This window comes from Drosophila teissieri, unplaced genomic scaffold (genome assembly GCF_016746235.2).
Source record: "Drosophila teissieri strain GT53w unplaced genomic scaffold, Prin_Dtei_1.1 Segkk7_quiver_pilon_scaf, whole genome shotgun sequence".
Classification (NCBI taxonomy): Eukaryota; Metazoa; Arthropoda; class Insecta; order Diptera; family Drosophilidae; genus Drosophila; species Drosophila teissieri.
In genome coordinates, this window is record NW_025225038.1 from 576,762 (window position 1) to 590,286 (window position 13,525).

A 13,525-nucleotide genomic window follows, 5' to 3' on the forward strand; every position below is an offset into this window, starting at 1 on the left:
ATGCTTCCTTTTACGGTTTACATAATTTGTAGTATTGTAGTAGTAGTTAGGGTTGTTGATAATATATCAAAATATCAATATATCGATATTGTTTCCTGAAAATGATATATTCATATTGTGATATTTTTTTTGAACAAATATCGATATTGCGATATTTTTTGTTGATATTTTTTTGATATTTTCCCTTCGTTCACTCTGATTTCCAAAGCGATACCGAGTAAAAGTGCACGTGTTAAAATGAACATAAAATCCAATTACACTGATAAAAAAAACGGGACTGCAAAGGGCAAACTCTGCGACCGAATTATTAATACAACTGGAAACTCTTCAAAGTTGTCTTTGCACCTTAAGAAGCCGAATGACAGACACACATATAACACAACGAGTCTTCCTAAAATCACCTAATTCTAAGTACTGGTAGCATTATAATATGAAATTTATATAAACACAACGTATTATTATCTGCATTATAAATATAATATCCATGCATTTAAATAAAAACAAGAGAGAACGCTACTTTCTAGCTTTTGTAGTTCCTGAGATCTCGACTTTCATACGGACGGACAGACGGACATGGCCATATCGACTCGGCTATTGATCCTGATTAAGAATATATATACTTTATATGGTCGGAAGCACTTTCTTCTCCCTGTTACATACTTTTCAACGAATCTAGTATACCCTTTTACTCTACGAGTAACGGGTATAAAAATAAATAAGACACTTTAATTTTATTTATTGTGGGAAAAAAATTTTATTAAAATAAAAATATATCAAATATGTCGATATTTTTTTGTGATATTTTAAATATTATCATCATTTTGTTTTGATAAAAAAAATATCATCGATACGATATTTTTTTAATATCACGACATCCCTAGTAGTAGTAGTAGTAATTGTATATAAGCATAGTAGTATAAGTCCCATTACAATATTGGAATGTAATAACCTAATTATAAGAGTCGCGAATGTAAACAGTACACACACACTTGCTGAATAAATGAAGAGTCAGTCGTCGCTGAACTGTCACAGAGCGCACATTAAAGCTCAGAAGTGGTCGGACCTACCCAAGTGATAATTTCAAAAGAAAAACAAGAGAGAACGCTATAGTCGAGTTCCCCGACTATCTGATACCCGTTACTCAGATGGTGAAAGTGCGCAGGACACACAACACTCACAGTTTTTGCGGTTTGTGGGCGTTAAAGTGGGCGTGGCAAAAAGTTTTTTGGCAAATCGATAGAATTTTACAAGACTAATACAAAAATGAAAAAATATCAAAACATTTTTCAAAAGTGTGGGCGTGGCAGCTTTTGGCGGTTTGTGGGCGTTAGGGTGGGCGTGGCAAATATTTTTTTGGCAAACCGATAGAAATTTACAAGACTAATACAAAAATGAAAAAATATCGAAACATTTTTCAAAAGTGTGGGCGTGGCAGTTTTGGGCGGTTTGTGGCGTTAGAGTGGGCGTGGCAACATGAATCGACAAACTTGCGCTGCTTCTATGTCTCTGGAGTCTGCATGCTGAATCTCAACTTTGTAGCTTTTGTAGTTCCTGAGATCTCGACGTTCATACGGACGGACAGACGGACAGACGGACGGACAGACGGACGGACAGACGAACATGGCCAGATCGACTCGGCTATTGATCCTGATCAAGAATATATATACTTTATATGGTCGGAAACGCTTCCTTCTGCCTGTTACATACTTTTCAACGAATCTAGTATACCCTTTTACTCTACGAGTAACGGGTATAATAAAATCGGCATTAATGAATTGTAATCCTGGCAATTACACATTAAAAGAACTAAAAGCTCTGTGCGTGCAAAACAAACTTAAAAGTAGTGGCACAAAAATCAAATTGATTAAAAGACTTGAAAATATTAAATTTGAGTGGTGCGCGCATGAAAAAAATAAAACAGCAATGAAAAAAGTCAACGCCACAGAATAAACCGGTAAAATAGACAGGGATGAAAACAACGGCAACGGCGAAGAACAAAGTAGCGAAAACGAGATAGCAAGAAGTAGCGACAACGACGGCGACACGATGACGGCGACGTTTGCACATACATACAAAGGAATGTAAGAAACAGAAGGTTCGAGAAAAGTAACGGGATCTTGTGAAATGTATGTTAACAACGAAAATGAGATCGAGCAATGTTCTGAGAGGCAGATGGTGATCGCCAGCAACAATGAGTCCAACAAATGTTTCGCGTTTCCGATGGCTAGCAACAATGATCCTGAGATGCAAATGGCTGGCAACAAGAAGCCGCAACAATGTTTTGGAAACCAAATGAAGCGCAACAATGTAACTATGCAAAGCAGCGATATTCAAAGACTGGAAAATGAGTTGAAAATATTAAAGCTGCAAAATGAGATCGACCAGTTAAAAAATAAACAACAACGAAGTAACGACACAGACTCAAGCATTTCTTTCGAAATTTTAAAGGAGATCGTTAAGGTATACGATGGCGGAAACAATTTCAATGTTTGGCTATCTCAACTTTTGAATGTACAGAAAAATTTCAAGGTCGGCGACGAGATGATGCGTGCGGTTATTCACTACAAAGTTAAGGGCGATGCTGAAATAAGGCTGTATTCAAGAACGAGCGCTACTATGGACACAGCGGATTAAATGTTAAGCCACCTGGAGAAAATGTTCGTAATGTCTAAAGAGTCAAAGTTGAGTATGCGGCAGAATCTACAGAATTGCGTCTGGATAAAAGGTGAGGAGTTCTCAAAGTACTACAACGAGAAGTGGCAGCTGGCGGATAACTAAGCACTGGCAAAAGATGAATTTTTGGAATATGTCATTGACGGCATACACGATGTCAATCTACGCAATCTGGCTAAGTCGCGTTCGTTCAAGACCGGATTGGAGCTATTGGAGGCATTCCGAAACGTTGAGTTGGGCTACGTTCCTAAGTCCAAGTTACCAGAAGACCGTAGAGGAGGAGATTATCAGAAGCCACGAGGTAATGCAGAGTGCTACAATTGCCACAGTCGGGGCCACCTGGCCAAAGAATGCCGCAAGCCTAAGAGACAAGATGGGGCTTGTTACGCATGTGGCTTGCCAGGACATGTGGCTAAGGAGTGCAACCAATACAAGAAGTCGAAGGGCGGGGACATCGATTATGTAAGTTATATTGAATTAACATTTTGTACAAAGAATAAGATGCTGAACCGCATTTTCATAGAATGTCTCCCGATAAGTATTATTAAAAAACGTTTTATACCAAGTCAAATAAAAATGGAAAAGACTACCTCTTTAAGTTACGTTGGATTAAATTTAAGTAAATTACAAATACATGGAAGCGTAAAATGTTCAGTTAAATTCTCAAATAAAGATACTCCTATGTTACTATATGTCGTGGATGATGAATCTATGGGATATGCTATGTTATTGAGAAGGGAGATTCGATAGTTGAAGAAAATCAAAATAAAAATAAAGAATTTAAAAGTCATGATGAGACAAACGCAGACGAACAAAATAATTTTGAAAAACAACTATTATTAATTGATTACAATGATAATGAAAAGGTATATGAGATAGGTTCACAATTAAATTTTAAACAAAGACCGAGTGAACCGAATATAAAATGTGAAATGAAGCTAAGGCTAGAAGAAGACAAGCCGTTTAGTTTTTCGCCAAGGCGCCTGGCATATGTAGAGAAAGAAAAATTACAAGGAATCCTTGATGATTATTTAAAAGATGGTATTATACGACAAAGTGAGTCTGAGTATTGTTCGCCAATTGTACTAGTAAAAAAGAAATTGGGTGGCATTCGGATGTGCATAGATTACAGGAAACTAAATAAGATCACGGCGAAAGTTAGATACCCGATGCCATTAATTGATGATTTATTAGATACCCTACACTCAAGGAAAAATTAACGCTTTTCGATATCAAATCAAGAACGAACCGCATCAAAAGTACGGTAAACTCGAATTTTTTTGATTAAAGAACAAAAATTTAAATTCAAGAACGAATAATTTGAGACCGAAATTATGAATTTGAGAACGAACGTTATGGATCCAAGCACTAACAGTTGATGGGATTAAGAACGATAAAATACTAATTTAAGAGTGGGAAATACTAATATTAAGTAATTAAAATACTAGATTTGAACTCGACAAATTCCCGATTCAAGTTGTACAAGTTGACAACTGAAGTGTGAATAACGTCTACTTTGAGTAAGAAAAGTTCCTATTTTGTGAACTAGATATTCAAATTTCAGAGCAAACAGTTTTAGTTTAAGAACGAATCGTTCCTATTTTAAAATGTTTATTGTTAAATTCAACATCAACGCGTCTTTTATACTCGTATGAGGAAAAACAATTTTATTTGAAATTAATAATACATAAATAATTGTTGATGGCTTCCTCCACTATAGTGTTTATTAGCCAAATTCTGTCGACTTCCAGCAAAGTGTTCTTATTTAGTAATGCTTTTCCGTGTTCATTCTTTGATAATAATGAACGAATGCTCTGTAAATATGATACGTTATAAATATAGGATAAATAGGGATAAAATTATGAAATAAATACCTTGTTTAGAACGAAGTTTTTTTCATGGTCTTCCTTATGGTCGTTGCTTATAGAAGGTTTCTCACAGTTCTACAAAAAATTATAAGGTATTCAGGACATCGGATTATAAAAAAAAATTCTTACATTTCTTTGATTCCATGAGCAAAGTGCTCTTTTAAATTCCATCCGAACTCCTAATTTGGGAATCACCTCTTTTAATTCTTCGTCTGTAATATCTTTTAGTAAAGACAAGGTCACTCCAGATTCTACAAAAATTTAAGAGAAAAGACTACATATAATATAAATAAATATAAATATAATATAAATATATAATACATTTCTTTTATGCTGTATACTTGCATACATATGTACATATGTATGCGTGCATGCGAACACGTGCATAGGCCAGCAACGCTTAATCTTGGCGGTTTTTTTCGTGCTTTTGTGTTTCACTTTCTTAGTTAAAAATGTTTTCTCAGAATAAAACGAACAAGTGTATAAAAACAAGAAACACGAAATTCGCTAATGCATGTATGTATTCGAAAGCAAAGAAATAGGGACTAATATGTAATAATATGTATAATATAATATAATAATACATATATAATATATGATGTATATGTATATATATATATAGTCCTTATTTTCTTTGCAATCATATAGATTCATGTGTACATACATACAAATGTGCATATGTATGTATATATATACACTTTATTTAAAAGTTTGTACTTACCCTGCAGAAAAGGGAAAACACATACCATGTCCATTTCCTCTTCACAATGTCTGTTTCCATATGACTTTCCATTTTCAATTCACTTCACAATTCACTTTGCTCACTACGCACTTGCACTTCCAAGAACTTTTTGACACTAAATGCGCGCCGTGTTGCAATCGGTTATCGAAGAAGAATATATGTTTCTTCTTTAACAACACAGAAATGTAATCGATACATAAATGAGAAAAGATAAACCTTTTGTTTTCCATGCGTATCAATAATATCGCTTTTGAAATGTGTAATTCAAGTACGACTAGTACTTATTCCAAGAACGGTTTTCTTAAAAATTTTAAGTACGACACAGTACATTTTTAAGAACGTTCGTTCTCAAATTATTCGTTCTTCAGTTTTCTGAGTGTAGCAAACAAAGTTGTATTCTCGAAGTTAGACCTGAAAAATGGATACTTCCATGTTTATATGGATGTTTATAAAGTATACATCATTTACCACGCCACTAGGACAGTATGAGTTCACAAGAATGCCTTTTGGGCTGACAAATGCTCCGTCTGTGTTTCAAAGGATCATCAACAAAGTATTTGACGACATGATTAGGGAAAAGAAAGTGATAGTTTATCTCGATGATATAATGATAGCGACAAAGAATATAGAAGATCACCAAGCTATATTAAAAGAAGTATTTGAGCGATTAGTTAAAAACATATTAGAGCTTCGAATCGATAAATGTATGTTTTTTCAAAGTGAGGTGAAATATTTAGGATATATAATATCAGAAAAGGGTATTAAAGCAGATGACAACGGTGTGAAAGCAATTGAAAATTTTCGCGTGCCACAACAAGGTCTGTTTCAAAGTTTTTTGGGGATGTGCTCGTATTTTAGAAGATTTATACAGAATTTTTCAACAATAGCAAAGCCACTCCATGATTTGACAAAGAAAGACAAAAAGTTCGAGTTTGGCCCAGCGCAATTAGAAGAATTTGATAAATTAAAAAGCAAGCTGTTAAAAACGCTTATTTTGGCATTGTACAGTCCTGAGGATGAAACAGAATTGCACTGCGATGCAAGTTCGATAGGTTTCGGATCAATCCTCTTGCAAAGGAAAGCAGATGGTAAACTACATTCAATTTTTTACTTCTCAAAAAGGACAACGGATACAGAATCAAGGTATCATAGTTTTGAACTGGAAACACTGGCAGTAATATATGCATTAAAAAGGTTTAGAGTGTACCTACAAGGAATTGAATTCAAAATAGTAACAGACTGTAATTCTCCCACAATGACGTTGAATAAAAAAGACTTGAACCCAAGAATAGCAAGATGGGCCTTGGAATTACAGAATTATTTGTATAAACTAGATCATAGATCAGGAACTAGAATGAAACACGTTGATGCTCTTATGATTTTGGTAATAGAGGAAAATACGTTCGAGGACAATTTAGTTATATGCCAAAACAGAGACAAGAAGTTGAGAAAGATTAAAGAAATGCTAAGTAAAGAAGAAAGCGAATTATATGAAATGCGAAATGGTGTGATTTACAAAAAAGTAAAAGATAAGTTATTGTTCTATATCCCGAAAGCTATGGAAGAACACGTATTGTATAAATACCACAATGAGTTAGGCCATGTAGGGAAAGACAAAGTTACGAAAATGGTCGGTAAAAGTTATTGGTTTCCAAATGTTAGAAGTAAAGCAGATGAACATGTTAAGAACTGTCTAAAATGTATAGCTATTCAAGAAAGAAATGGTAAGCAAGAAGAAACTGTTAATATTGTACCAAAGGGAAATACACCATTCGAAGTCATACATAAGATCACTATGGTCCGGTAAATCAAAAGAATTCTACGAAAAAACATGTATTAGTAATATTTGATGGATGCACAAAGTTTGTGAGATTGTATCCAGCGAAATCAACAAACTCAAAGGAAGCAATGGAAGCCTTAAGTGACTATTTTAGAGCGTATAGCAGACCAACGACCATTGTTTCAGACAGAGGAACATGTTTTACATCAGATACATATGTTCGAAGAATTTTTGGAATCAAGAAACATCAAGCACGTCAAAATTGCAACAGGCTCACCACAAGCAAATGGACAAGTTGAGCGAATAAATAGAGACCTAGGACCCATGATTAGTAAGCTCGTAGATGTAGAAAAAAACGAACAGTGGAAAAAAGGTTTGGAAGAAGTAGAGTATGCAATGAATAATACAAAGCACAGAAGCATAAATGAGCACCCAAGTATAATGCTGTTTGGAGTGGTTCAAAAAGGAAAAATGCTAGATTGTTTAAAAGAAAATGTATTGGAGTCAATGCTAAAAAGAAAAGAAATTAATTTAGAGAACATTAGACAAAATGCAGAAGTTTCGCAGGAAAAAGTACAGAACTATAACAAGAAATATGTTGACGCTAAACGACTAGAAGCAAATAAATACAAATTATGAGACTACGTTGGGGTCAAGAATTTTGATTCAACAGTTGGAGCGCCTAGGAAATTAATAACCAAATATAAAGGCCCCTATGAAATCGCCAAAGTACTAGACAGGTATTGTATCAATGATGTGGAAGGTTTTCAGTTGACACAAAAACCATACGATGGAATATGGGCGGCTCATAATATTAAACCATAGCTTCGAGAAAAGAATTCGGTATCAAATAATAAAAATATAGATACGAAAAATTATAAAGAAAAACAAAAGTCTAAAGTAAATGTAAAAAAGAAAACCAAACCAAATGTAACAAACACTGAAATAAGTAACGAAAATGTAATGATTACAAGAAGTAGAGCGGCGAGGATCAGGAGATCCTAATTATCAGGATGGCCGAGCTGTAGTAGTAGTGGTAGTAATTGTATATAAGCATAGTAGTATAAGTCCCATTGGAATATTGGAATGTAAGAACCTCATTATAAGAGTCGCGAATGTAAACAGTACACGCACACTTGCTGAATAAATGAAGAGTCAGTCGTCGCTGAACTGTCACAGAGCGCACACTAAAGTATCTAGTATATTCTTTTACTCTACGCGTAACGTGTAGAGAAAGACTAATCAAATACTTTTATTTATATGCCTTTATATTAGGACCCTAAATAAAAAATTGTCTAAGACAGTTTTTAAATTAACGCTCAATATTATAAATTTACGTTGTCTTAGTTGCAACTAGCAAGCTTGTCGATATGGCTACGATTGAGCTATGAATTGCATTTTATCATGGTCCCCGCCATATTATTAATTCCTTTCCCAATTGGGGTAATTTGACATGACCCAGGCCATTTAAGAGTAATATTTAACCGAGCCGGGATTAACACAAACAACCAAATCGCGCACCAGGTTTCCCAAAGGGGGCGCCACCAAAACAATCGCCTCATTGTGCTACCTATCGATAAAACCCTCACATCATCGACTCCAACTGTAAGAGACTACAGAAAACTATATTCAAATGCCTTCAAGGAACTTTGCCCTACGATCCTCAGTTTTTGTGTAGAATCTTACGTTTGCGCTGCATGTTGCACAACCTTTGCCGTCGACGTCACCTATCAACGCTAGAAATGGATAAAGAGATTGAAGAGTCCCCCAAAAAGAACTGAGAGCGCGAGTTTGAAGAATGTTTCAGAAATGCAAGACAAAATTTCTGCAAGTATATTATAGTATATAGCATTACAACACACGGTATTTGTTGATAATTAATTTATTCTTAATTATAAGGTGTGTGAAACTTATTGCGTTGGTTATTGTGCCTAACAATTATTAAAATATAAGTTATATAACTTAGATTAATTACAATTTGAAAAATTGTATTATTTGTATTAGTTAGAGACGGCCCTAGGATTTCTTTGTAGGGCTGGAAAATCTTTGCACTTCAGTCGTCCAGATGGGTTTCAATACTGCATTGTAGAGGAGTAGCATTGATAACGCAGTCGTTCTAAGTCGAACTGTTACTCCTGACTGAGAACAATCTTTTGAAGATATAAGATTCGAACATTTTGTGTGTATTCTGGGGAAGCATTTTGGTTATCTTCTACATTAGCCCTTCCAGCCGACTCGGTCAATGCTTGTGCGACATCTAAGAATATAGCTGAGCAGTATTCCCGGTGCACAAAAGCCGTACGAATTTCGTTTGTGATGCGATAGACCATGATTTTTGCGAAAGCCAAATTGATGCGATGGTATTGTATTTCGCCTTCGTAGGTAGGACACTAGGTGTTTTAAAAATACCTTTTCAAACAGTTTCGAGAGACACGTTGGGAATCTGATTGGTCTGTAGGATGAGGGTTGCGTTTTGTCTTTGCCTGGCTTGGGAATAATCACTATGTCACTAATATCACTAATCACTAATCCCAGTTTTGTAATAGCGTTGAAGAGATGGCGGTGGGAGTTCTATGATCATTTTCCAGGTGATAGAGGCTATCTCGCTTTGGCTAAATGTTATTGGATTTACTGGTGGCAAGGTTACAGTTATAACAGGTGGGACAAATGAGTTGCTAGCACAATTTGGTTGGAATACTTTCTGAAGGAGATCGGCGAACGCATTAGCTCTATCATTTTCGCTGCATATCCAGCTTCCAGAGGGGCCTCGCAGTGGAACGACAGCGGGTGCTTCCCACAAAGGGTTCTTTTTGCTGGTGGGCGATAGTTGTTCGATGTATAGATGCTAGGCGTATGCTTCTTCTAGCTTAAGTGCACTGTTTAGTCTACGTGTTGCTATATTTAGCTGTTCCTTAGCCTTTGGGGATCTGTGATTCTGCCATTCTCTTCTAAGTTTTCGTTTTTCAACTACTAGTTGTTCGATTTCGCGATTTGTCTTGCTATGATTTGTCGTTTTGTGTACTGGGATAGAGGCATTGGATGCAGCAAAAATAGTTTCCTCCATCGATTCGGCCAGGCGGTCAAAATCCTCATCGGTCAACACTGTTTGAGTTGGTTCCAGGTGAGTACAGACATATTTCGTGTACCTTGCCCAGTTGGTTGCTCAGGTATATGTGGTCGATGCTTGAGAGTAAGGAGAACTGGAGTGTGATCAGATGATAGTTCTGCAAGTGACTCCGGCATTCAAATTATTTCTAGTGATTTTTCTTGTTATTGCGAAGTCAGAGAGATCCGGGAGCTTATTTGGATCTGCTGGCCAGTATATAGGCCTACCCGGAGTCACATAATCGGGCTTATTTCGGGGCTTAATGAGCGCGTTGTAAAGTTGTTTGCATTGAAGCCACCGGGCACTATAAATCGCTCAACGTAGTGGTCAACTTCACTACAGACAACGCAAATAGATTTCAGTGTACAGTAAGCCTTAGTGTGGCCTTATTCTTGGCAGTTAGTGCATTGCACTGGACGATTGCGCTTTTGTGCACAGTGGATACTTTAGGGTTACAAAAATCATAACTTTAGAATTTTCATAATTTTTTGTAATGAAAGGTAATTTTAGTACCTTTCGATTAAGTGGTCATACTATATGGTGTGATAAATAGTAGATTTTATACTCGAAAATTAATTTTTTTTGAGGCAGTTTTCTCAATTTTTATCAAATTTCGACAAATACTTTTCATTTGTTTTTTCTGAAAATGCTAATATGGTAAATATTTAATGTTTTAAAAACAAACAAAAAATAAATTTTATAGAAAAGATTTGTTTTTTATTTTTTATATTGTCAATTTTTTATCTATTTTAAACTTTTGTATGCATTTTTTATTCAAAATAATCATTCAATTTTACTTCATTTAATATTTTTCAAGAGCAATTAATCATTATACATTCATTTAAAATCATTACAAAGTCTGGGATTGAAAAACAAGCCTCCAAAACAGGAACAAATGTATGCCCGCCATTCAATTTCGTACTGCGCATCGACTGCGCTTGTAGCAGAATCTTTGCTTTGAATATTCGGGGAAAAACGTGGGGGGACCCAATCTCTTTTGAATATGATAAAGAACATTTTCAAGAACAACACCTCATACCCCAAACCCATGGGTCGGTGTGGGTTCGCTTTCTTTTTTCTATCAATGTTTAAAAATATGTGAAAATTAGTACTTCGGTAAAACAGGTATGCCTGCACGTGCAAAGAATATTCAGGCATGCTCCGGTAATCGTAGGATTTTTTCGATTTCGATTTGGGCCAAATCGTAAGATTCCGTTTTTACGTGCTCTGGTTTTCGTAAAATTTTTGCTATCGTTTTGCTATCGGAATGTTTCGTTTATCGTTTCTTACTGCTCAAACAGCTTACATTTTTCTTTAATCACAACTACGCGAAAAAATGCCTTGGGGGATGGAGCTCCATATACCGAACCGCCAACTCCGTCCACCATCTCGTACAAGCCGCATAGCTTGGCAACTTCCTTCTCCACCTCACTTATTGGCAGCTGTGAATAAGGACCCCCACTAGTAGCCCTGATCTCCGCCTTATTTTTGGCCAGTTTCTTGCGGATGTATCCCTTCCAATCACACCAAATCTGGAATATATTACTATAATATTCCACTTTTCCTATATTTGTTGAATAATCCTACCTTCTTCCACCCTGAAACATCTTTTATTGGAGGGCCAATTTCATTCAAGGTGCTGCAAAGTTCGGCCCACTTCGCATCTGAAGCCACCTTGTCGCCCTTTGTAAATCCCCTGGCCAAATCTTGGGTTTCCTTCATGAACCCTAGCATGACCTCGAACAATAGCTCTGTGTTTAATTGAAAATGAGGACTCAATACTTTTGTACTTACATTTTCAAATATGCATTCACCGGTAAACAGCTGTATAAGCTGTTTACAAGAAAATAGAGCGGCCACCATTTTCACAGTTTTAACTCCGATGTAAGCAAATACTTTTTTACAGCACCATTTTGGTACTTAAATTAAGTAGCATTAATTACAAACAACCCTTTTGGCCCTCCTTTTAATGTTAATGATAATAATTATTAATGAATTCTTTTATATTTTATAAGTATTTTTACCTGCCTGTTTCGTTCCACCAACGAATGGCAACCTTCGCGATAGCTTTTGGTGACGTACTTATCGACCAATTACCAAATGGTAAATTGTTGTTGCCGAAGGCAACATTTTGTTTGTCAAATCTGAGGTGGGGTCAGAAATATATATTTTTTTAAATAAATAAGTGGCAGAATGATTTTGTGGGGATGTGGAAATAACCAATAGACGACTGACTTAACTATTTTTTTCCCTTAGTAAATAAGATCTGATTTGATATAACAAAAGGCATTTGCTTTTCATTTCGGCCAGACAAAAGTGCCCGTTTTACAAATCGAAAAATTCATACGATTTTGAAAACCGGAGCACCAATTTTTCGATTTCAAATCGAAATCGTAAAAATCATACGAATTCGATTACCTGAGCATGCCTGATTATAAATTTATTTACCTTGGTTCTACCGAGATTTGATAAACCTTTCCATAGAGACCATAATCAAGCCGGTCGGTTCGGTTCTTTTGCAACCCAAAAAGTGTTCAACTTTGAACACGTGTAACTTCTAAAATACTGATAAGATTTGAATCATTTTTTGGATTCAACCCTTTTGGACTATTACCTGCCAAATGCAATATCCCATGCATCCGTTGTCATCAAAACTTTGATTTTTGTATAGTATCTGTATCTTTTGCGCCATTGTGCGCCGATACAGTAGGAGCTGTAACTTGTAGATTGAGTGAACTTAATTTGTTTCCCGTATCTGGCTCCAACTTGATTTTGATGTAGTTTTGGTTTCTTATTTTTGTTAAGTATGTTCATGACCATTTTTGAATCAAAGTTTTTTTCCTTGAGCGCTTCTACGATTTCAGTGATCGAAACAGTTGCCTCAATCCCTGGTATATATAAAAGTTTTTTTCCTGCATCATCTAGGAATTTGGTTAGGATACGATGGCTAGCCTCGCTTTCAGTTTCGCTTTTGTTTCATTTATTTATGTTCTCTTTTTTCCTCTCAGTGTGGCTATTTTGTTCACTAATGCACTTGAGCTTTTTTCGCGAATGTATATTGGAGGAGGCTTGACCTTCTGAGGATCCTTTTTGGATTGTGTACATGTTAGCATTGTCGCGCGTAATTTTAACTTTTTTTGTTTATTGATTTTTGTTATTTTAAGGGCTAAGTATTCTTTTTATTGTTATGTAACGCTCCATTTCATTCTCTATGGTCGACCCGGCGTTCTTGTTTACGTTTTGGTTGGTCTAGAATATCAATTTTAGGAAGAGGGAATTTATCAGAAAGCAATTTTTTATTTATTTCGCGGTAGTGAATTACTAATCGCCATTTTTTGTGCTTCGAACCTGGTAAG

General features: G+C 35.7%; 1 protein-coding gene across 1 annotated transcript; it reads right to left on the minus strand.

Moving 5' to 3' along the window:
- Positions 1-4,340: 4,340 nt before the first annotated feature.
- On the minus strand, positions 4,341-5,482 carry LOC122625790. Its single transcript, XM_043805844.1, has 4 exons — positions 5,263-5,482; positions 4,671-4,792; positions 4,548-4,616; positions 4,341-4,487 (listed from the first exon to the last, which is right to left on the minus strand). Exons 1-4 carry the CDS (start codon positions 5,294-5,296, stop codon positions 4,341-4,343), a joined length of 372 nt encoding a protein of 123 aa, XP_043661779.1. The 5' UTR covers positions 5,297-5,482.
- Positions 5,483-13,525: the final 8,043 nt, after the last annotated feature.